The sequence below is a fragment of the Gigantopelta aegis genome, chromosome 13 (assembly GCF_016097555.1).
Source record: "Gigantopelta aegis isolate Gae_Host chromosome 13, Gae_host_genome, whole genome shotgun sequence".
In the NCBI taxonomy this organism is placed as follows: Eukaryota; Metazoa; Mollusca; class Gastropoda; order Neomphalida; family Peltospiridae; genus Gigantopelta; species Gigantopelta aegis.
The window spans coordinates 18,747,909-18,774,093 of NC_054711.1; the positions used below are offsets into that span (position 1 = coordinate 18,747,909).

The following is a 26,185-nucleotide window of genomic DNA, read 5'->3' on the forward strand; positions in this document are numbered from 1 at the left end:
GACGTGTGTAGTCCTTCCGTTGCCAGTGTCACATATTGGTGTACACTCCAGTCGATTCCAGGTACACAAACGCCAGCTGGCAAAAGAGTCTAAAGGTTTCCTGAAAATAACAAAAATATAATTGTATAGGTATTTAATGAAATTAGTACATGGAAGGTATAATGGGCATATCATATTTAAAAACACGAAGTCACAATTGGCAATGTACTCAAGTGTCGCAAAAGCATTAAACAATGTACTCAGGTGTCTCTAAAGTATTTAACAATGTACTCAGGTGTCTCGAAAGCATTAAACAATGTACTCAGGTGTCTCTAAATTATAAAACAATGTACTCAGGTGTCTCTAAAGTATTTAACAATGTACTCAGGTGTCTCTAAATTATTTAACAATGTACACAGGTGTCTCTAAAGTATTTAACAATGTACTCAAGTGTCTCGAAAGCATTAAACAATGTACTCAGGTGTCTCTAAAGTATTTAACAATGTACTCAGGTGTCTCTAAATTATTAAACAATGTACTCAGGTGTCTATAAAGTAGAAAACAATGTACTCAGGTGTCTCTAAATTATTTAACAATGTACTCAAGTGTCTCGAAAGCATTAAACAATGTAGTCAGGTGTCTCTAAATTATTTAACAATGTACTCAGGTGTCTCTAAATTATTTAACAATGTACTCAAGTGTCTCGAAAGCATTAAACAATGTACTCAGGTGTTTCTAAATTGTTAAACAATGTACTCAGTTGTCTATAAAGTAGAAAACAATGTACTCAGGTGTCTATAAAGTATTAAACAATGTACTCAGGTGTCTCTAAATTATTTAACAATGTACTCAAGTGTCTCGAAAGCATTAAACAATGTACTCAGGTGTCTCTAAATTATTTAACAATGTACTCAGGTGTCTCTAAATTGTTAAACAATGTACTCAGGTGTCTATAAAGTAGAAAACAATGTACTCAGGTGTCTATAAAGTATTAAACAATGTACTCAGGTGTCTCTAAATTATTTAACAATGTACTCAAGTGTCTCGAAAGCATTAAACAATGTACTCAGGTGTCTCTAAATTATTTAACAATGTACTCAGGTGTCTCTAAATTATTTAACAATGTACTCAAGTGTCTCGAAAGCATTAAACAATGTACTCAGGTGTCTCTAAATTGTTAAACAATGTACTCAGGTGTCTATAAAGTAGTAAACAATGTACTCAGGTGTCTATAAATTATTCAACAATGTACTCAGGTGTCTATAAAGTATTAAACAATGTACTCAGGTGTCTCTAAAGTATTTAACAATGTACTCAGGTGTCTCTAAAGCATTAAGCAATGCGCTGACGTGTGTAGTCCTTCCATTGCCAGTGTCACATATTGGTGTACACTCCAGTCGATTCCAGGTACACAAACGCCAGCTGGCAAAAGAGTCTAAAGGTTTCCTGAAAATAACAAAAATATAATTGTATAGGTATTTAATGAAATTAGTACATGGAAGGTATAATGGGCATATCATATTTAAAAACACGAAGTCACAATTGGCAGAATTCGAAACTACCGATTCACATAACACATCCACGACCTTAACCACTCGGCCAAGCAGGTATTTGACAAAAATGGAAATCTGGTTGACCAAAGTTAAGAAACTATCCCATACCAACCACTCTTAACATAACTGATTCAGAAAAAACATAGAAAAATAAAACACTAATCCAACAACAACAACCAACTATCCACTAAATCTAAATTATAATTTACATTAAATTATGGTTTGAAAATTTATAAATTTACTATAGGCCTATTGGTAGATTCAGTAATTAGATGAGCTGATCCAGTTTGATTTCTAGCCTAAACAGCGAGTGGAGTGTTTAGTCTAAAAGATTACGGCCTCTATGTAGCTAAACAACAGAGTATTTCTAAACTAAAAAGTAATTTTTTCGTATTTCTTTAACGTGAGATTCCCTCATACCACATCAGTTATAGCATCTGATTACTCAATAAAAGTGTTTCCTAAAGTAAATTTCACTGAATCATTAACACAAACAAAAATGTATAAAAATATGTGTGTTATTAAATGTTTAACATTAAACAAGTTCATAGTTATCTCGAAATACCTCAGTGAATTCCACATTTGGCAAGACATCTTGGAATCGTCTGACGTTGTTGAAAATCTCAACCCCCTTATGGACCGAAATAGTAGACATGATGTTGTTCATGATACAGAGTGATATCGCTTGTTTTGTGTCGGAAACACTGGGGAAAACAAATAACAAAGATTCTGAAAGTACAGCTAGAGCAATACATGTCCCTGTCGGGGACCAATTTGTTTTCGTGTCTGCTACGTTCTATGGTTGTAACTCTAAAAATAGGTAAATTGCCATGGAAGTCAAACTTGATCTGTAACTACATGATCAAGGTATATACACAATTTAGCTCAATATCTTGAGGCATTGCAAACAAAAAATATCCTTGACACTATATGTGGAACAGACGGACCTATAGGTTGGACTGGTAGGTGACTTAATAAAACGAAAATTAATATAACTTATGTTATGTTGTGAAAAACAGAGAAACACGTGGACAGGAATGTCACAGAAGTAAAATGTTACATGAAATTATTAATAACATGTTGACTTTATACACTAGGTTTTTTTACAATTCAACATTTTATGGCTCTTGAATATCATCGTACTGCAATTGTTGTGTTGGTGTCTCTAAAAGAAAAACCCAACAGAAACAACATGAGCATGGTTACATTGATACATTGCTGACACTATATGCTGACTCAAGGGGTGCATGGGAAAAGAAGTTGAAGAAACGGATTTTTCTATATAACTAATAAACCTCACCTGCACCTGATCCCTAGGGACTAGTGGGACACCCAACCATAGATTGACCTTTATATATATATATATATATATATATATATATATATATATATATTAAAACTATTTGGTTGTAGTGTTTCTGGGAGATGAGAAAAAAATAATGCTTGTTTTTCAAATTGGTGTAATATTTTCTCTGTCTTGGCCCGGCCTGTTAGGGTCCTGGAGTAAGGGCGAGTCAAAATGACCAAATTCACAAATTTGTTTAATTTGTAATAATGTTTTGTTATTTGACGTACTTGAACACAATGGTGACAGGGTGAGACTTTAGTTTCTTCTGTCTGTTTTCCATCTGTTCCATCAAGATGATGAGATGCTCTATCACAGAGGAAGAGTCAGTCTCATCCGACCACAGATCAACAGAGTAATTCGCAATCTCCTTCTTTTCGGAATCGCTCTGTCAAAAATACACAGTATTTACATATGGGCTTATTACCCAGGATCATCAGCCTCGGCGGTGTAGTGGTTAAGCCATCGGACATAAGGCTGGCAGGTACTGGATTCACACCACAGGAGCGGTCCCACCCAGACTGATTTTAACGACTCATTGGGTAGGTGTAAGACCACTAAACTTATTTGTATCTCACTAACAACTAACCACTAACCTACTGGACAGACAACCCAAATAGCTGAGGTGTTTGCCAACGACAGCGTGCTTGACGCATAAAGTATAAATGATTGAACGAAATGAATCCACAATCAGCAAGGAAAATGGTCTCAATCATCACCTGCTGCCTGCTGACTCTAGGGCATTTATAGGTTGTAATTGATTATTGAAGTAAAGTTCTATAGGTGACATGATATTAAAAAACACACATTTAAAATCACTTCTAAAATAAAAGAAAACTTAGTTGTGTTATCCCCTTCTCCACTTACACATTTCATAAACATTTCATAATGAATATTTGGAAAACGTATGTTATCTTTCACTGTCAAATTTGATATTATCCCAAAGATCTCTTATGCTAGCAACACTTTAAAGAATATATAGCTTACGTCTCTCTGACATGAACACAGCTGAAATAAAAGCTAAGAAAAAAAGTTAACTATAAATTAATGCAGTTCAAAAGCAGCTGCAAAAAGGTAATAACAACACATTTTACCGTCTTTCCAACAGAGAGAGTTTTCAGAGTTACTCCCCTTGTTAAACGTGTTTCGTTGACTGTGGCCACAGTCACTCGTCCATACTCGCAGATGTGACTTGGATGTGGAATGAATTCAAGCCCAGTCTAAAATATAGTGAGATATACATAATACTACGAGTGGCTATTTGATGATATTTATCTTACAAATACTTTCAAACATATCTAAGTCATTTTTCCCCTCTCCCCGAGGGGGTTGCAAAATATATATCCTGGGAAGGCGCTATTATTTGTCCTACAGGCCCCGCGGATCCTTAAACTGGTTCTGCTGTGCATATAGTATTTCATTTCTTACATGACATCATAAAATGGTTTAATATAATTTAAACCCTCAAAATTAAACGCAAATACGGCACTTGTACAGTTAACATTGATGTTGTCATATCAATTAGTTTTAGATTGTGCTTATATGAAGTCATCACCGTGGAGGTGGCAATCAGACATGTTTCAATCAATATCTCACATATCTGCAATGTGAATAAATTGTTTTTATGATGATGACAAAAATTATGATGATGACGACGATGATTATAATCCATATTAAAAGTACATAGATATATATCTTCATATTCAATGTATTTCAATGCTTAGGTCTTTGGTGTCTTGGGCACAAGTGTCTATTCTTTCCAGTACAGAGTGTAATGTTGAGAAGTTCGAGAGAAAGATAAGTTGCCGCTGTCACCTTGCACATTCCCCCTGGACCATTAAAACACACGCACACGCTCTCTCTCTCTCTCTCTCTCTCTCTCTCTCTCTCTCTCTCTCTCTCTCTCTCTCTCTCTCTCTCTCTCTCTCTCTCTCTCTCTCTCTCTCTCTCTCTCTCTCTCGGCACCTCAGACGACCTACCGAGCTATATCCCATCCCTTTGATGTCAGACAATTGTGATTAGTTTACACCTACCTGAGTTCCCAGTGTGATGAGTGTCAGAGTCGTTATCTGTGATCAGTGTACACCTACCTCAGTTCCGGGTGTGATGAGTGTCAGAGAGTAGTTATCTGTGATTAGTGTACACATACCTCAGCTCCCAGTGTGATCAATGTCAGAGAGTCGTTTTCTGTGATTAGTGTACACCTACCTCGGCTCCCAGTGTGATGAGTGTCAGAGAGTTGGTTTCTGTGATTAGTTTCCACAGCAGGTGCTCAGTTTTGTACGGTGTGTGAGCCAACAGATAGCCTTGCTTCAGCAACTGTGACTATAGAAACAAAACAACATAGCGTCGTTGAACTAAGTAAAACTCGTATATGCATGTTTTATGTTTTACAGGAGACGAAAAAAAATTTTTTTTTGGTACAAACTGATTCAGTGTAACAAATGGTTCTTAAGATCTATAACATGACGGATAAAGTCGTTTTAAACTGATGAATAGTATTTATCAATAACTGAAATGTAATTTACGAGTATTTCACTGTAAAAATCTGAATTAAAGGTTACTTATGAGTTTTTCATATTAATAATTTCTTCATTTATTATGACCAGTAGACCTACATTGTTTTTCAAATTATCCTGATACTTAAACCTAGCCAAATAAGGTGTATCTTATTATAAACACTCCCAGTCTCAGTTGTGTCATGGGCCCTGTCCCACGACGCAATCTTAGCGCTAAGATGAATAACTATATTATGTAATTAAGGTGATGTTAACTCTAAGATCGCTTCATTGAACGAGGCCCTGAATCAGTTAGCATACTTGTCATGTGTACTTGTACTCATTTTCAACAGTTAAGCCGCGCACATGGCCAGGTATCCTTTGCTGGACCAGGAATTCCTCATTAAAATTAATAATAATAAAAAAAGAAACATGTCTTGCCCAATCAGTCAGAGGCCTAGCAACATACAGGTTGTTTAGTTTAACTAACATAATCTGCTGTTGGTAAAAAAAAAAAATGAAAGTGATCTGCAGGTACATGATATGCAGGATATTGTGCAGGGGCGGTGGCCTAGACTGGTAAGCGATGTTTGTAGAACAGTTCTCCGGACAATATTTTGTATTTTAAATCGCTTAAATCAGGGGCAGTTCAATGAACCCCCCTCTCCATCCCCACCCCACATATATTCTTGACCAGGCTGCAATATGTGGGGGCCAGATTTAAAACTGTATTTTCTAGAAATTACGATTTGTATTGTTCATTAGTATTGTCTGCTACATTCAAGAATGTGGCACACTATTGTATTTACTTAAAAAATGGCCAAAGAAAACATTTTCACTAGCGACTACTTAACAGGTGGTTACATTAAATACCTTTGTGAAACTGGCCCCGGGTCACCAATAGATTAGGTGTGTCAACGTTTTAATAAACTTTGTATATTAGACCTTAAAGGTTACATGATAGGTTTCCCATAGAGTGACTGTCTGCCAATTTTTGGGTGTATAACAATATAATGTGTATACGAATTGTTTATTGTCCATTTAAGTTAACCAACAAAAATATTCATCAATGGTTTAGAAAATGTCCTTTAAGAGATTATCCACAAATATTTTCAAAGTAATACATTTCGTTTTAGCTGAACATACTTGTCTCAAGTTTTCAGGAATAAACTAAAATGTTTAAAATGATTTACTTCATTCCAAGGTTATTGGAATTCACGTGAAATGAAGCCCATAGGTTTAAAAACAGGAACATTCGCCGCATTTAAGACTATTGACATGAATTCGGATAAAAGTTTAGTAGAAATATTCCCTGTGCTAACAAATGACATCTTATTTACTGTGTAACTGGAGGAAATTTTATAACGAGATATTTTAAAAGAACTTTTAAGTAAAGATGCATCATCATGTTTGCTCTCTTTACATAAATAATAATAATAACAATAACAACAAAATAAAATAAACAAATAAACCTACATATTAATCGATAACATACATTGTTTTTGCGTAATTAATAACTGGATAATCTAAAACCTGTGTAGTGACTTCCCAAAGAATCCTTTACCTAAAAACTGAAATTTTACATCAGGTATCAATTAAAATAACCCAAAACAGACAGTTATATCTTGAACTTTTCCCCTTTATTATATGTCCACGTATAGCATACATTTTTCTTTTCAGCTTCTTAATGTAAGTTCCAGGCTTAAATTTAGATAAACCTTTATCTTCTCCAAGATGATAAATATTTTTTGTATTTATGCTTGGATCTTAAATACGGAAATTCCTGGTGGATCTACACTTCTTTTCTGATATTACAGGTTTTCCTTGACCACCAGTTGAATACATAATAAGTATATATATACAATATAGACATTTTGGTCACTAACAATTTACCTTTACCTGCTAGAAAAGGTCGAAATATGATAGAGATAAAAATAATCGATTGGTAAATACGAGGTTTTCATAACAGATAAACAATGGTTTTCAAATACGTGTTGTACTTATTTGACATTTTCCATACTTTCCATTGCCTGGACATGTACGAGGTTTTGACAACAAAAAGATAATAGATATCTGCTTCTGAAAGAATAAACAAGTGCAAATCGCCAAAACTGCACATACGAGGTTTTCTTAGTTCAGCGACAATAGTTTAAAATCTTAAAGGCTCTTGGACGCCTGGCAACAGATAACCCTGTTTCAGCATTTTCTAAAAATACACATTTTAAGGTACTTGATACTCTGACAACATATAGCCTTGTTGCATCATTGTAGACTATAAGAGGAAAACAACATATTGTAAAGGTACTTGATACTCTTGCAACAGATAGCCTTGTTGCATCATTGTAGACTATAAGAGGAAAACAACATATTGTAAAGGTACTTGGACCTTTGACAACAGATAATCGCGCTTCAGAATCTCAGATTGCTAGTATTACCAATACATATTTTAAAGGTACAGATTTAATACTGAATGAGATTCATATTTTCCCCAGTTGTTTTGTTTATTTTTTGTTACGTTTTTGTTGTTTTTTTTTTTTTTTTTTTTTTTTTTGTGTTGGGTTTTGTTTATTTGTGTTTATTTATTATAACAAAAAATAAATCGTAGTTTAGTTTAGTTTTATTTACTTTTTATTCTGTTTTACTTAGTTTTGTTTTTGTTTTTGTATATTTTTGTTTAGTTGTTTTGTTGTTTGGTTTTGGTTTCATTTGGTTTTGATTTATTTCTTTAGTTTGGTTTTGTTTCTGTGTTTTTGTCTTTGTTTTCTTTTGTGATGTGATTTTTGTGGGTTATAGACTTGCATTCCAAGGACGAAAGTTCATTGTTATATACACATCTTTACATACTGGGGCTCCCACTACGAACTGATCCTGTTGTCCGTTCACCCAGAGTCTGTTCTTCACTTGTGCATCTAAGTGAAATATAAGAAAAACGCTTTATAAAACAACACATTTGCGTCGGCAATTCTGAAAATATAGTTGGTATATCTCTATTTTAATTTCAACTGTGGGTTTTTTGTGGGGGTTTTCTGAAACAAACTGTAACAGATACTAGTGTGCGTAAACCAATTTAAATCAAATTATCCCTACAGTCAACATATAAGTACAGTGTTCCCTTCATAGTCTATGCTTAGCTGTGTTTCACTGAATACTAACATTATAAATAAAACAAATAATAGGCAATAACACATAACAATTACTCAGTATTGGAGGAATTACAATGACATTGTCTAAGCATTAGGGTTTTTTTTAAATATAGGAGACATACGACTTCATTTATTGTTACTGGAAATTTGTTATATAATTGTGCTAATGGATTATTGAAATATAGACTTCAAGCTCCTTCTGGCAAGAGGCATTTAGTTTTGGTAACTGAAATGTATATGGCAACATTTTCAGTTCCGTTTCATGGTGTGAATAGTGTAGGTTGTAAATTGTTTTCACGCCTCGGGGACTATATTTTAGCAACCTTTACAGCACTCCAGTAAGTGTGTCCATACAATATAGCCTATAAACATAACTATATCAATTTATATATTGTATAGACAGACGTCCTGAAGTGTAATACTATAATAACTATTACTATCTATGTCAAGTAATAATTACCCTGACGTCTGGCACTTGTAGACAAATAAATGTGTTCGTATGAATGACAAAAAAAACACGCATTTCGACATAGAAATCTGCAGATTCGTTCTTACAAAAGCGTTGATTCAGAAAGAAAAGTCATTGTAATGAAAACCAACAGCACCAAAATATATGATATTCAGAATATTTAAATACTCCAAAATGTGCTTCAATCAGCATTTAGTTATATTTAAAGAACAGCTGTCTTTTGTATTAGTGTAAAAGTCCTCAACATAAGTGAATGCACAGTTTTTGTCAAATATACATACCTGCATTGTGTGGACTATTCATGGAAACGATGTCCTGAAAAAAGTTATCAAATAGTCAGACATATAGCACGATTATCCTTTAGCTTCACCTGTAATGAATATACTAACGATAAGCAGGGACGCTCTGGACCGAATATACGATGGCTGTTTTTATGAGATTAATGCCAAGAGTGGATATTCTGTGCTGAATTTACTAAGCCTGATTTATAGTAAACACTGTAAATGTATTTTTGTTACACCCATGTAGGACACAAACTGGCTTTGTAGATACTGCCCTCTGTGTTTGATCCAAGCTAACCAGATTGCAAAATCCCTACAATTGCTATAAGGTTTTCAATGTGGCGGCGAATACAGACCACAATCACCTGTATCTTTTAAATGTTTTAAACTAAGTTATGTAAGCATCAACCTGTTATATTTGCACATACATTTCGTCACTCTGTTTGATCGGTAGTATTAATAGGTTTTGTTTTGGTGTTTAGTTTTGGTGGACACTTTTAGCAACATTTATAATAACAAACAGAATCAGAGCATTTCATTATCAAACAATGTGTTTGATCTGGAGATATGAACGTGGCGTTTAGTTATATTTGGTCATGTTCCTTCCATACCTCAGCTAGTTGGTCAATCGTCTTCCTGCCCATAGTCAAGTTGCCTCCCTTTGTAGGATATGCCTGTAGGTAGTGATTCGTGGGCATGCTCGTCTGCCCATATTTTACTACCTCCAGCAGTGTGATGAAAACACATTCATATTGTTCCTAGAAAGAGAGAACATATTATTTTACTACATTTGTATTCATGGAAATGGCAATTATAATTGTGTCAGTGCATATCCATGTATGCATACAAACACACTGAGATGGAGAGAGGAAGATAAAAGGACAGACAGAGAGAGAGAGAGAGAGAGAGAGAGAGAGAGAGAGAGAGAGAGAGAGAGAGAGAGAGAGAGAGAGAGGGGGGGGGGGTAGCATCGCTATCTTGATCCAATACAAGTAATAAAATCACTTTGATATATAAATAATAATACAAGTGATCTCATCGCATTGGTCTGTATAGATCGAATACATGTGATAACATCACCTTGTTGTGTATCAAAATGAAGTGATAACATCACCTTGGTGTGTATCAAAATGAAGTGATATTATCACCTTGGTGTGTATCAAAATGAAGTGATATCATCACCTTGGCGTGTATCAAAATGAAGTGATATCATCACCTTGGCGTGTATCAAAATGAAGTGATATCATAAAGTATGAAGTGATAACATCACCCTGGCGTATATCAAAATGAAGTGATATTATCACCTTGGCATGTATCAAAATGAAGTAATATTATCACCTTGGTGTATACCAAAATGAAGTGATATAACCTTGGCGTGTATCAAAATGAAGTGATATCATCACCTTGGCGTGTATCAAAATGAAGTGATAACATCACCTTGGCGTGTATCAAAATGAAGTGATATCATCACCTTGGCGTGTATCAAAATGAAGTGATATCATCACCTTGGCGTGTATCAAAATGAAGTGATATCATCAACTGGTGTATCTATTACAAGTGATATCATCACCTTGGTTTGTATCATGTTCTTCCTCTGGTGTCTCATCTTGGTGATGGTCTGTAGAATGTTAAGTTGTCCAGTGGCGTTCATCTCGTCTATGAGAATGTGGAGAGCTATGTACGTCCCTGTTCTGCCAATCCCGGCACTGGTCAACACAAAATACAGTACATACAGATAAATGTACCATAGTAGGTAAACACATAACAGACATAGTCTGTTTGCATCAAATAAGGGAACCGAAGAAATGGCATGTAACCTTATAGTTAATAATGTTAAAACTTATCTAAAAACGTATGATTAAGTTTTGGACCCATACTAACTCTCCCAGGGCGTGGCCAAGGCGTGTCTCTAGTTTTCCAGAGAAAGTCCAACCGATCGATACATACAAGTTAAAACAGAATCCAGCAGTCTACAAGGATGGGGCTAGTGTGAAGGGACTTTTCAACACAGTCTATCAAACCCTTCATTCAAGATAAAATATACCTGCAGTGTACGAGGACTGGACCAGGGCGTGGTCTCGGAGTGTCTCTAGTCTTCCACAGAAAATCTAACAGATCAAGCACGTTAGGAACTCCGTGGTCCGGCCACGATGTAAAGTGATAATGATCAAACGTCTTCTGTGTCAGTTTTCCAGACTGAAATATACAAAAATATAGGATCTGTGTTAAATGTTTGTTCTGTCTCTCTGTCTCTTTCTTTGTCTCTCTCTCATTCTCACTCTGTCTTTCTCAATCACCTCACTCGTTCTGTCGTTCTGTTTATCTGTCTGTCTTTCATGCCTCCCTTTCTCTCTGTTTTGCTGTATCTAAAATGTCTGCCCCCCCCCCCCTCTCTCTCTCTCTCTCTCTCTCTCTCTCTCTCTCTCTCTCTCTCTCTCTCTCTCTCTCTCTCTCTCTCTCTCTCTCTGACTAAAACAACATCAATTATGTGTACTAGTATATGGATGGGTGGATGTGCTGTACTATTATTTGTTTCTAATAAAAAATATTCACCTTTGTCTGAGTGACCTGGATTTTTCTGATGCTGTATTCCGCTAGGTGGAACGTTTCTTTGACCGCAACATTAAAGAAAGACACAGCCATTGGTTTGTCGTCATCCCAGTAAGGTTCGCATTTGTGCTGCAGAAAAGAACGCCAACTTTTTTTAGGTTTTAACGAATGTGCTGGTTTAGCATCTTTCCTTCACAGCAGTTATAACATTAACCTGGTTTGCGTTTATTAAAAACAAAAATCCATTTCCAGGCGCAGTTACGTAACGCTGTATAAAGGACAATTATGGGATGCGTTGTAAAATGTGGTGGGGGAGGACAAATTGTTTGCAAGTGGTGCTTCACATTTTCAAAACAATGTTTGATTGTTATTCATGAAGTAAAATGCAGCCAGGCATAGTCATGTTGTTCCTTAACAAGGGGTTTTATAACTGGTATTTATTACCAAAGAAACAAAACAAACATACATACAGAAAATCCTAAAATATATGTCAACTTAAGTCACAGTGAAAGGAAAAGCAGGGCGTGGATATTTGTGTACATTCCACAATGGTATAATGTTGAAGATGTATTTCTTCTGAACTTCCAGATTTGAAAGGAAGAGTGACACCACCTGCTCAATCATACATTTAACACAATAGGTGTAAATCTAGTTTGATGAGAGTAATGAAGTGGGGTGGGTACCATTATATATTACATTATTACTTATTTTGATGAGAATGTATTGTGCTAGTTTTTATTTAGTAAACTAACTAGTTTTACCTACATCCCTCTATGGTACCTACCCTTCCGGCTTCCATGAGGTTTGTAAAGCATATCCTTGAGTGGACAGTCTCCTCCTATAAACGAGACACTGACCAGAGATCATCCTCCTGAAGTCAACAACAGTTCCTTCTCTCGGTGCTGAAATATCATACACACTAGGACTTTTGACTTTGATGCAATAGTATGACTTGTGTTTAAAATAGTGTAAATCATATAGAATATTGATGCTTACACCAATACTACAGAATGCTCTATTACGAAGGAACAATTAACTTACTTGTAGGAGAATCAAAGGGCATAATGATACTAAGGGTTATGGAAGAATGGATAATTAGCCAATTGGTACCTACTTTTGATATTCCATGAGGTTTGTAAGCAGTATCTTAATGGTATAGGATTGTTTTAATCATCCTAAACATCACTAAACAGTTATTTCTCGGTGCTGAAATATCACATTGTTTTATTAGTTTTGAGATTTTGATATCTATTATAACTGATTTTTGGCAATTCTCTTGTAACAAATGACATCATGGAATATATTTGCTTAAAAACAATCATATCAGTATGCAAGGTATGACTTACATCACGATAACGGAGAATGAAATGGCATAGGATATGTTGACATAAAGTTTTCATCCTGGAAATAAAGCTTGGGTTGTGGCAGATTTTTTTTAATGGTTTTTGTAAATGATATTGACAATAGAATACCGATGATTTTTAATATCTATACAGCATAATCCATTCTTATGGATCACACAACATGAAAGTTATTTTTGCCATGGACATGGATGATATATTATTCATATATTCCAGAATTGTGTTGTTGTGGGGTTCATGTTAAAATTAAAGGAAATCAGAAAATAATGGAAGGTATGCTACTAGTTTTAGATATAAGGAAAAAACGACTATAACTAGCTTAGTTCCACAGAAACAAAATATCATCCTAAATTTACTAGAGCCAAGCACATGTTTTAAGCACAGTAGTACCTGGAATATAGATTCTAGTTCAAATGAAATTAGAGGAAATTACTGGCCAGACGAAACAGCATTTTATGATAAATGTCTTCTGACAATTCTCATCAATGGCTTCCATGGAAACACTGACACTAACGTATCTCATGTCGGACGATCAGTAGTTTCATATCAAATGATAGCTAATATGTATTTGACACAAAATAAAAATGTATTTTATAATCATACCTTGAGCTGCAATGAAATAATCCTTCTTGTTGTAGGCCTGGAAACATGAAGCAGAAATGTCATCAATACATTCGGGTGTAAAATTAAGCTACATTTACAAATGCGTCTATCTCCTTACGAATTTCCTCACTATTTCTGTCCAGTATAATACATAATGATGCAGAATGATTCAACTCAATCTTCGTTTTAGGTTTTATAACACGCCTCATGTTTCTGTAATTCAAATCATCATTTTACAATCTTCTTTCTTTTACATTATTCAGTTTCAAGACCATTAGGTGCTTTTTGTTTTGTCTATTAAAATATAAGCTATTTAATAGCATCTTAAGCCCATTTGATCAGTTTATATATAATACATGTAGCTATAAAGTGCACAACATAATGGTGTAAACAAGCAACAATTTATAAAATAATCACATGTATAAGGCATATTAGACAACCATAGACAAACGCGTCTGTTGAACTGTATAAAGGTAGCCTGTTCATGAATGGCAGAGTACGTGTACATTTTGGATGACAGTTATGCACAGGTGCCACTGTATGTGTTAGTTATATACTCACGTCCACGTGACTTGCGTTGATGTAGTCAGAATCAGGGCAATTGGGTAGTTTTGACAAAACAACGCGGTTGTTGTCATCTGAAAAAAAAAAAAAATATTATTCATGTAAAGGGAAAAAAGAATGAAGATATGAAAATATTTTGTTTTGTATATATAATTCCCATCACAGCCTATTCTAAAAAGAAACAAAACAGACCTTAAAATGAAACAACATAATTTAACACATATCAATATAAATGTTTACAAAAGTTAATGAAAGATCAAAAGAATGAATAAAATAAAAACATGTCGCTTTATTAATCCACCCCATCAATACTTATTAAAGAAAGCACCATCCAAAGCTTCTCAGTAATAGTAAAAAACATACAATCCTTAAATACACCAAAATATAATTGACTTACATGGGTAGTACCCAACAAATCTATTCTTCCCTTTATGTTGGGGTTTCTGTGACTCTGCATAGGCATGTTTGAATCCACTGGGTAGTTTCTGAAATCACACGTTAACAGAACATATGATCATAGATATAGCTGTTAGAAAAAAGTGTTAGAACGTATACGCCCCTAACCAGAATATTTGAAACAATCTAAAATTATCGTTCATATTACTGAATTACATTTTTTTCTATACCAGAATATCACTATTTCTGTTGTGTTATCATTTGAGGTAGTCATAATAATATTATCAATATATTCGGAGACAAAATGATCATGAATAAAACAAATCATAAGGGTTTGTAAGGATTTGTACGTTCTCACAACCGTATTTCGATTAGAGGTACCAGGCATGAATTTAGGCGGCAATTTTTGTAAAAGTAACTTTTTTTACAGTATGTAAGTAAGCTTGTCATCACCCACCACCCCCACCCCCCACCCCCCCAAAAAAAATCAAAACAATCTGACCCCATAATGCTACCAGCTCACTTTTATTTCAAAATACTTGATAGTTGTGTTATATAATAGGTAGCGGAATTTTTTTCTTTATATCTATTGTAATATTATTAAATATACTAACAGTATTTGTATATATTCACACATGTAACAAATCATGTCCCATTGCCTTTTGCAAAGTGGACCTCTCCAATATATATTTTTTCTGAGTATGTATTTTAATATAATACAAAATTAAGAATTTATAATAAGTGATAATTTGAATTTAAAACATACACACACTTATTATATATACCCATCGGGTACTACATCCTAACCATTCGGTCAACTTCGAGTAAGTGTGACTCGAGACTGTTTTTGGTTCGAGTGTTGTGGTGTTTTCCGACCCTTCCGAGTTCGAACCAACATTTCTACTGTACACACACACACACGTACGCACGCACGCACGCACGCACGCACACACACAGAGATAGAGAGACAGAGAGACAGACATACATACATACATACATACATACATACATATAATTATATTGTTTTTCTTCTATTAATTCAGTTTTGGATGTCATACCAAGAACTCTGCTTCAAATCCTCCACGCTGGTTCCTGATTCGCTGAATTATAGTTTCAAGCTCCATCATGTCAAAACCTCCTTCCGGTAGACTGGTCGTCTTATTATAATATGCATCATGTTCATCAACGTCATTTCCTGTCTGACCTTCATCACTCTTATCGTCTGCTTCTATAATGGCGACGGCATCAGTAATATCTTCATCATCTTGGTCGCTAATCTTCACGTTACAGTATGTGTTACCTCCCTTGGCTTTGTCCTTGTTTTCTCCCTTTGCTGTTTCATTATGAGCATTTACTCTTTGCTGCACAGCAACTACGGGGGCATGGTCTGGTTGATGTCCTATGGGCTGTTCCTTCAACGTCGACGTCATGCCAACATTGACATAGACGTTTGATTCTCCCGTTTCGTGAGGTTTGTCTGAAATATATTTAAATACATTAAAGGCGAGGTATAGCTCACTGCAGACGTGTGTGTAGACACGGGGTTGTGGTTGGGTGTCGAAATATCCCTTCTTCAATCATATTTTCTTTTTTAAAATGTATTCTCCGGGAAAGCATGGCCTTTTTTCCAATAAAATCTTCACTCCCCACAGTCTGGACCCCCGCCGGCAGAATTGTCTGCAGTGAAAGAGTATCCTCCTGAGACACGATTAATCACCCTCTATGGCCTCTATTTTCACCCATCCCAACTGGTGTTCCACAATTGGTACATCAAAGGCAGTAGTATGTACTGTCCCACATGTGGGAAACTATATATATATATATATATATATATATATATATAGATATATATATATACATACATGCATACATACATACATACATACATACATACATACATACATACATACATATATATATAGCAAGTCTAAAACTGATCAATAGTGTGGAGTAATTTGAAATCCTACCCACGTTTCTTGAAGGTGTTCCCAAAACAAATGTTTCGTAGGAATTATCTTTCCGTATTCGCCTTCTCCTCCATCTTTAACAGAAACAAAAAACAGGATTTGAATCAGATTTTAAGCTTGGTGTCAAAATAGCTATCACACTGCAACATTAACATATCCTTGTTGTTATAGTACTTGTATTAAAAGTACAAAGTGTATGGTGGTGGGATTCGAACCTACCGTACTAAATCTGCATGGTATTTGACAGTCAATTACCTCACCTTTTGTCCATCGGCCTCGATGGTGTTGTTAAGCCATAGTACTCAAGTCTGATAGGTTCTGGGTTTAGCTCCTGGTACTGGCTCAAACCTAGAGCGAGTTTAACGATTTAGTCGGCAGGTGTAAGACCACTACACCATCTTCCTTCTCACTTACCATAAAACCTACTCACTAATCCACTGTTCTGGACAGACAGTCCAGATAGCTGCGGTGTCTATAGTGTACTATAAAATATCTGATTACCTGACAAACACCACCACGATGACGACCACGATGATAGCGACAGCAACAGCAACAACAATGCTACTAATAAGCAATGCATCTATTGCAGAGTCAGTCTCTGTAATTAAGTTAAACAAAACACTCACAAGCATAATAACAAATTAGACATATTTTTAATATTAAAGGTACATGTTCCACCAAACACGATCATGTTAAGACTGTTAATTCCAAAGGTTTACAAATGGGAGAACCTTCTTTTATCGACAGTCCCAGATTTTAACAGCTTAGATTGTTTTGAAAATAGCAGAAAAAAGTATACAATATATAATTAGGAGAAACAGTACGTAGCAACATTAAACATGCTCATCCTGGGAACACGAATATGTTAAATTCAAAACGTGATATTACTAAGAATGCACATTAAAAACATTTTATATAGCTGACATTTGGTACTTATATTTTCTGTTCCATCTAAAATAACATGAATCTTACGTTATACAGTTATTTAAGATATATCAAGGCATTGACAAACAAAACCATATGGAAAACTATGTGTGTGACAGACAGACGGACAGACAAAAGGAAACAAAATGAAATGGTTTATTTTACGAGACACACAACACCTTTTATTTACGGTTATATGGCATCGGACATATTGTAAAGGACCACACAGACATTGAGGGAGGAAACCCGCTGTCGCCACTTCATGGGCTACTCTTTTCGATTAGTAGCAAGGGATCTTTTATATGCACCATCCCATAGACAGGATAGCACATACCACGGCCTTTGATGTATCAGTCGTGGTCCACTGGCTGGAGCGAGAAATAGCTCAACGGGCCCACTGATGGGGATCGATCCAAACCGACTGCGCATCAAGCGAGCGCTTTTCCACTGGGCTACGTCTCGCCCCAGAGAGACAAAAGGATGAAGATGAAACTAATTCACTAAACTAGAAACCACGTTACCAGACTCAATAGTCAAGTGCTACAATCCCCAGCTGAGTATTCAAGGAGCACACTAGTGTAGACATGGCAAAAGTAACATCTGAGTGACAGACAATAACTCTTTCTTCTCACACCCTTGATTTTCAAGATGTAAATGTATTATGTTTAGACAAATCACGTGCCGCAAATTTGTAGATCAATATATCTTGCTGCCTTTTTTTTTTCCAATGACCCATAACTGTTCACTATTAAAATAACTGCAAGCCATACAGTACACTTTAACAGGAATTCGCTCACCAGTCACGTGCGTTAAACATAGGTTCAAATGGAATCCTGTTGGCTCTTTTCCAGGTCGCACACCCTCCACAAACCAGACCCGTATATTAAAAAAAGAAATTACGTTGTCCTGTTACCAGTACAGTCAACTCTTATCCAGGATCCCTCAAGTGCACATGAGCCAGTCACTATGTATTTACTATGAAACTTCACATACCAGTAGCTGTAAAATTACTTTAATTAATATGTTCTAGTGGAGTAGTTAAACAAAACAATTGAATGTAAACTTTATTGACAAAATTATCAGATATTTGACATAAAGTATCTGATGATTAATTAATCAATGTTTTCTAGTGTTATTAAACAAAACAAAGTTACCGTTACCAGTACAGTCAACTCTTATCCAGGATCCCTCACACCCTCCTCCACATGAGCCAGTCACTAGTGTCATTAAACAAAAGAAAATTCACGTTACCAGTACAGTCAACTCTTTTCCAGGATCCCTCACACCCTCCTCCACATGAACCAGTCACTAGTTTCATTAAACAAAACAAACTTCACGTTACCAGTTACCAGTACAGTCAACTCTTATCCAGGATCCCTCACACCCTCCTCCACACGAACCAGTCACTAGTGTCATTAAACAAAACAAACGTCACGTTACCAGTTACTGTACAGTATTCTCCTTTCCAGGATCCCTCACACACTCCTCCACACGAACCAGTCACTAGTATCATTAAACAAAAGAAACGTCACGTTACCAGTTACCTGTACAGTCAACTCTTATCCAGGATCCCTCACACTCTCCTCCACATGAGCCAGTCACTAGTGTCATTAAACAAAAGAAACTTCACGTTACCAGTACAGTCAACTCTTATCCAGGATCCCTCACACCCTCCTCCCCTCGAACCAGTCACTAGTGTCATTAAACAAAAGAAACGTCACGTTACCAGTTACCTGTACAGTATTCTACTTTCCAGGATCCCTCACACACTCCTCCACACGAACCAGTCACTAGTATCATTAAACAAAAGAAACTTCACGTTACCAGTTACCAGTACAGTCAACTCTTATCCAGGATCCCTCACACCCTCCTCCACATGAGCCAGTCACTAGTGTCATTAAACAAAAGAAACTTCACGTTACCAGTTACCTGTACAGTCAACTCTTATCCAGAATCCCTCACCCCCTCCTCCACACGAACCAGTCACTAGTGTCATTCAACAAAAGAAACTTCATGTTACCAGTTACCTGTACAGTCTTCTCCTCTCCAGGATCCCTCACACACTTCTTCACATGAACCAATCACTAGTATCATTAAACAAAAGAAACTTCACGTTACCAGTTACCTGTACAGTCAACTCTTATCCAGGATCCCTCACACCCTCCTCCACATGAGCCAGTCACTAGTGTCATTAAACAAAAGAAAATTCACGTTACCAGTACAGTCAACTCTTTTCCGGGATCCCTCACACCCTCCTCCACATGAACCAGTCACTAGTTTCATTAAACAAAACAAACTTCACGTTACCAGTTACCAGTACAGTCAACTCTTATCCAGGATCCCTCACACTCTCCTCCACATGAGCCAGTCACTAGTGTCATTAAACAAAAGAAACTTCACGTTACCAGTACAGTCAACTCTTATCCAGGATCCCTCACACCCTCCTCCACACGGACCAGTCACTAGTGTCATTAAACAAAAGAAACTTCACGTTACCAGTTACCTGTACAGCCTTCTCCTTCCCAGGATCCCTCACACACTCCTCCACACGAACCAGTCACTAGTGCCATTAAACAAAAGAAACGTCACGTTAACCGTTACCTGTACAGTCTTCTCCTTCCCAGGATCCCTCACACCCTCCTCCACACGAACCAGTCACTAGTGCCATTAAACAAAAGAAACTTCACGTTACCAGTTACCTGTACAGCCTTCTCCTTCCCAGGATCCCTCACACACTCCTCCACACGAACCAGTCACTAGTGCCATTAAACAAAAGAAACGTCACGTTAACCGTTACCTGTACAGTCTTCTCCTTCCCAGGATCCCTCACACCCTCCTCCACACGAACCAGTCACTAGTGCCATTAAACAAAAGAAACTTCACGTTACCTGTACAGTCTTCTCCTTTCCAGGATCCCTCACACCCTCCTCCACATGAACCAGTCGAGTGATCACATTTCGCAGCTTTATTCAGACAGTGTCTTCTTGTGCAGACAGACGAACAATCGGCGCCATACAGACCAGTGTCGCATGCTGGTAGGAAACATATTTAAGGGTAAAATATTAATATGAATCGTTCTTGAGCAGATTCAAACTGGTGCATTGATGATGCTAATAATGTTTTGTTTGATTGTTGTTTGTTGGGTTTGTTGGGGTTTGTTGGTTTTTTTTATGTTTTTGTTTACAAAGCAAAACAAAAATAAATAAAAATAAATAAATAAAAGCAGTATAAATAAGGTAATATAGAACAACGTAAGTGAACAGATGAACACATACAAAATAGAGAGATCCTATTAATAAAAACACCTTGCTCTCTTATAAAACTGTTTGATATTTCCGTGTAAAAAACATTTTTTATAAAGTGTTTTCCTTCAAATATAGTTTTGTCTGAAAACTGGCAGTGTAAAAAATATCTTTGTCGGGGCGAATGCAGAATGTTTCTGCCAAAGGGGTGCAATATGTTTCAAAAGGCACCTACAGTATCCAGTGGGTATATGTAATATATACAAAGGACACATACAGTATTCAAAAGTACACTAACATGCCATTTAACATTTCATGACCACCAGTAAAAAGTTAAGCATTTATTGTATTAATTTGTTTTCATTTCATAAACACTGGATTTGTTTTTAATAACTTCACAATTGGGGAGATACACATGTCCAGCATCCTTCTTCTGGACCAGCGCCTACTCTGAGTGTATACAGATCTTCAAATTCGTCCAACATTCTAGCGGCTTCTGTTTTTAATCAGTTAACGTGTTCTGAATTTTCACACTACCTGACGAGTCACTAGGATGTATGTCTGAAAAGCATTTAAAAAAATTCAATATCATCAAAATTCTGATGATCACACGACCGTCTTGAGTTACTCTATAAACATTAGGACAACAAGAATGAAGTCGCATGTACAAAAATTTAAAACACTACACAATAATATGTACGGTCAACCAGATGTACCACACACTATTTTAGAGGACTATGTACATTTATGTCAATATTATACTTACTGAAATGATAAGCCATAGCCAAGACATTAATATAGGCAGGTGTAACTGAAGTTTACGTTTAATCAAAACATCACAATGTTTAATTCTTATACAGGATAGACTATTAATGCATTTCAAACAACTTGATATAGATCTTCTTACGTTCAGTACAATTTTCTTTCTTCCATCCTGGCGTACAGCCATGTTGACATGTTCCGATTTTTGCATCACACGTTTTATTGTCTCCATCACAATGTCGTTCACTGCATCTTAATTTACACCCAGATCCAAACGTCCCACCGCGACATGCTGTAGAATGATATAGTATGATATTATATTATTAGAACACCCGGTATGACTCATATTTACATCCAAAACAGTCAAATAATACAATATCTAACGCATAATTATTTTACTTTTTCAAATAATAAAAGTATATGATGTGTTTCGTGCTAAGGATTTTATTATTTCATTTGATATATATAGAGGATACTCCCCGAGTGTCTTGTGATATAATGTATCAGCACGAGTTGATAAAAGTATGAAATCCGAAGCTTGCCGAGGATTTTTATACTTTTATTAACGAGTGTTGATAAATTATGATATCACAAGACACGAGGTGGGTATTCTTTTTTATCATCCATTATCATTATTTTCATTTGCGACAATTGTAAACAATGTCAGTAATGTAGGTTGAATGCCACTATATTTGGCAGCGATAGACTCGTTAACTAGCAGAACAACAGTGGCGTGACGTCATTAATGATACGTTTAGCGCTGAAACACACAGTGACGTATCAAAAAGAAGTGATATCTCCTAGGAGAATATCGCAGGAGATATCGTAAATTATAGAGACAGCGACATCTCCTATAAAAGCCTTTAATGGATGATAAATATGTAATATAAATATTTTCATTATCAATATTTTAACGGTATATAGCATAATAAGGTGGGATGTACATGCAACACACTTAATATTAACAGGTAATCACATACCAGTTGCACAGTCTGGTAATTCAAATCCATCCAAGCATTTCCCTGTGCAGTTTCCATAAAACTGGTCACATTTTGAGGACGCGTTGGAACAGTTCCGAGAGCTACAAGACATATTACAGTTGAAGCCATAGGCACCACTGCAGTCTGAAAATATCAGTACAATGGTATAAATATCTTTACAATTTGAAAATATCAGTACAGTGTAACAGATGTGTTTACAATCTGAAAACAAAAACTCAGTGTTATAGATATGTTTACAAAAAGAAAGAAATGTTGTATTTAACGATGCACTCAACACGTTTTATTTACGGTTATATGGTGTCTGACATATGGTTAAAGACCAAACAGATATTGAGAGAGGAAACCCGCTGTCGCCACTTCATGGGCTACTCTTTTCGATTAGCAGCAAGGGATCTTTTATATGCACCATCCCACAGACAGGATAACACATACCACGACCTTTGATATACCAAGTCGTGGTGCACTGGCTGGAGCGAAACATAGCCCAATGGGCACACCGACAGAGATCGATCCCAGACCAACCGCGCATCAAGCGAACGCTTTACCACTGGGCTACGTCCCGCCCAAGATATGTTTACAAGTGGGTAATATCAATACAGTGTGATAGATGTCTTTACAGTTTACAAATATCAATACAGTGTGATAGATGTTTTTAGTTTACAAATATCAATACAGTGTGATAGATGTCTTTACAGTTTACAAATATCAATACAGTGTGATGGATGTTTCTACAGTTTACAAATATCAATACAGTGTGATGGATGTTTCTACAGTTTACAAATATCAATACAGTGTGATGGATGTCTTTACAGTGTACAAATATCAATACAGTGTGATGGATGTGATGGATGTCTTTACAGTGTACAAATATCAATACAGTGTGATGGATGTCTTTACAGTGTACAAATATCAATACAGTGTGATGGTCACAAATATCAATACAGAGGTGTCTTTACAGTGTACAAATATCAATACAGTGTGATGGATGTCTTTACAGTGTACAAATATCAATACAGTGTGATGGATGTCTTTACAGTGTACAAATATCAATACAGTGTGATGGATGTCTTTACAGTTTACAAATATCAATACAGTGTGATGGATGTCTTTACAGTTTACAAATAGCAATGCAGTGTGATGGATGTCTTTACAGTGTACAAATATCAATACAGTCTGATGGATGTCTTTACAGTTTACAAATATCAATACAGTCTGGTGGATGTCTTATTCCTTCCATATTTGTAAAAAGAAACATAACACGTGCGTCGTAATTAATGAAACAACTGTGTTTTGTTGTACGTCTTACAACAGTGACACAAGAAGCACAAAGAAGGGCTTATTTTTCTTTGACAAACTCAAATTGTCCTCTTTACAATTGTGCAACCCCCTTTAATAACCCTGGTACCGCTCTGGGGGAATCCGTCGGAACCATCCGAACCCTTCCCACCCTTAACCCCAGCTTTATTCCGTTTGTATCTGTAGAGAAACGTGGTAGACATGTCCCCCCCCCCCCCCCCCCCCCCCAAAAAAAAAAGAGTCATACTGTTATACCTCATTTGAAAACTTGTTATGTCTGGTTTATCATAAGCCAAATATGGTCACATCTTTGTGAAAAGGACGTCTTTATTTCCAAATAAATTGCTATATGCTTCTTTGGGTGTTTTTTTTTTTTTTTTTTTTATTATGACCAAAGTTTTTTTAATGATGGTAATTCAAATAATCTTGAAAATTTAGTAATTTGGTAAATGTACTGAAACATTTTTTTTTTTTTAAATCTTGACTTACAAATGAAATCAGACACTGGATTTAGGTAAAGCGTCATTTGTCAGTATAAGAAACATGATATTTTCTATTTAAAAAAAATGAAATGTGTAACTGTCACGTTGTAAAATGGTGTTTTGGGGTCTATGCACGAACATGTATCAGAGCTCCTTGAACATTGTCAGTGGTACAACGTCGCCTCATGTACTGAATGTGACGTGTGTGGTGGTGGTAATGTCATGGTGTGGGCAGGAATTGTTTACATCGAAAAAAAAACTATTTTCATCATTCTAAGTATTACAGTGATGAAAACATCACTCCAGTTGTCATTCTGTTCATGCAGCAATATCCAGGGTTTTTTGTGTTTTTTTCTAGCATTCAGCCTAACTAACGACTGGACTCTTTCAAAGGAACAATACTGAGGTAATAAACTGCCTTGCAAGATCGCCTGGCTTGTTCCCTATTGTGCAGGTTTGGGATTTGTTGGTTCGTAGGGTGCGAGAGAAACAGGCGCATATTCACAACGTCCACAACCTTAAACAAGCTTTATCTCGTGAATGGATCTCTATCACTATAACAGAGATCGGGGCAGGATTTAGTTCAGTCGGTCGAGTGCTCGCTTGAGGTGCTTGCGTCGCATGATCGAACCACCTCGGTGGATCCGTTCAGCTGATTGGGTTTTTTCTCGTTCCAACCACCGAAACACAACTGGACAACGGCCGTGGTATGTTTTCCTGTCTGTTGGAAGGTGCATATAAAAGATCCCTTGCTGCATTAGATATGTAGCGGGTTTCCTCTGATGACTACGGGTGAGAATTACCAAATGTTTGGCATCCAATAGCCAATGATTCACTTTAACTTTAACTTTATTCCAAAGATCCGCCATCTCGTCAGAAGCATGAGCCGACGTTGTACTGCTGTCAACATGCAATTCCCAAGGTGCTCAGACATGTTACTGACAATGTTCACATGTTCGTGCACGGACCCCCAATAATCATTTAACAACGTGACAGTAACACATTTCATTTTGTAATGAAAATCTCATGTTACTTAAATGGCAACTGACGCCTCAATTAAAATGAGTGTCCGGTTTAATTTTGTAAGCATATATTTGTTACTGGGGTTTTTTCATTAGCATATTCATAACATTTGTTCTAAACTTTTCTCTTCTTTTTTCTTCCTTTTCTCAAAACTAGTCCTAAACGTCATGTGGCTACTTATCAGGAAGTTTCAAAGGGGTTCCTTGTTGCAAGTAACTATATAGTACATTTTATGCTAATCAGAAAATGTTATCAGTGCAATTTAGTGATGTATATTGTAGATAATTAATTTAATGTCATACTTTTTTTTTGTGTAAGCAAGGAATGAAAATAATAATATTAATAAAAACAATAATAATAATAATAATAATAATAATAATAATAATAATAATAATAAATCGACGAAATGGGTCGGGGTGCTATTTTCTTACTGGTGTTTCCTGCATGCATGTTACATCAGTAAGTGATTTATTTACCATTTTCCCCGCACACATTGTTTGTTAAACAAACTATAACACACATACTCATAGTGCAGTCTGGTTGTTCATATCCCCGATCACAGCCATAGACACATGTTCCAGTCACATGATCACATGTCGAGTTTCCAAGACAATGTCTGTTTGCGCAGGATCCGTTACAATCTTTGCCATAGCTACCATTTGAACATTCTGTAATAATAATAATAATAATAATAATAATAATAATCAAAAATGCTGCAAGAAAGTTCATGTTCACAGTCAATAATA

At 36.0% G+C, this 26,185-nt stretch overlaps 2 protein-coding genes across 4 annotated transcripts; both read right to left on the minus strand.

Annotated features, from left to right (window-relative positions):
• Window positions 1-539: 539 nt before the first annotated feature.
• LOC121387561 (receptor-type tyrosine-protein phosphatase alpha-like) lies at window positions 540-12,627 on the minus strand. Its single transcript, XM_041518716.1, has 12 exons — window positions 12,603-12,627; window positions 11,822-11,947; window positions 11,313-11,464; window positions 10,839-10,974; window positions 9,880-10,026; window positions 9,269-9,302; window positions 8,220-8,284; window positions 5,086-5,202; window positions 3,972-4,097; window positions 3,108-3,265; window positions 2,098-2,236; window positions 540-1,425 (listed from the first exon to the last, which is right to left on the minus strand). Exons 1-12 carry the CDS (start codon window positions 12,615-12,617, stop codon window positions 1,354-1,356), a joined length of 1,287 nt encoding a protein of 428 aa, XP_041374650.1. The 5' UTR covers window positions 12,618-12,627; the 3' UTR covers window positions 540-1,353.
• A 4,449-nt stretch (window positions 12,628-17,076) lies between these two features.
• LOC121387699 (protein draper-like) lies at window positions 17,077-26,101 on the minus strand. Of its 3 annotated transcripts, none has more exons than XR_005959853.1 (6): window positions 25,964-26,101; window positions 22,618-22,761; window positions 21,783-21,929; window positions 21,270-21,436; window positions 20,522-20,665; window positions 17,082-17,307 (listed from the first exon to the last, which is right to left on the minus strand). XR_005959853.1 is itself a non-coding variant. In XM_041518891.1 (5 exons), exons 1-5 carry the CDS (start codon window positions 25,965-25,967, stop codon window positions 17,207-17,209), a joined length of 540 nt encoding a protein of 179 aa, XP_041374825.1. In that variant the 5' UTR covers window positions 25,968-26,101; the 3' UTR covers window positions 17,077-17,206. The 3 variants fall into 3 exon arrangements, 1 of the variants encoding a protein (XP_041374825.1); XR_005959852.1 differs by having other exon boundaries at window positions 17,083-17,307; window positions 21,275-21,436; XM_041518891.1 differs by lacking the exon at window positions 21,270-21,436 and having other exon boundaries at window positions 17,077-17,307.
• Window positions 26,102-26,185: the final 84 nt, after the last annotated feature.

Bases quoted from the DNA above. Each gene is read 5' to 3' on its own strand.
- LOC121387561 (XM_041518716.1), bottom strand. The intron at 8,285-9,268 runs GTATGTATATTT...TATTTCACTTAG, and splicing joins GAATAGTCCACACAATGCAG to ATGCACAAGTGAAGAACAGA. The intron at 1,426-2,097 runs GTATTTCGAGAT...TGTTATTTTCAG, and splicing joins CAAATGTGGAATTCACTGAG to GAAACCTTTAGACTCTTTTG.
- LOC121387699 (XM_041518891.1), bottom strand. The intron at 21,930-22,617 runs GTATGTGATTAC...ATCATTCTACAG, and splicing joins ATTACCAGACTGTGCAACTG to CATGTCGCGGTGGGACGTTT. The intron at 20,666-21,782 runs GTAAGAAGATCT...GTTTCCTACCAG, and splicing joins GAAAGAAAATTGTACTGAAC to CATGCGACACTGGTCTGTAT.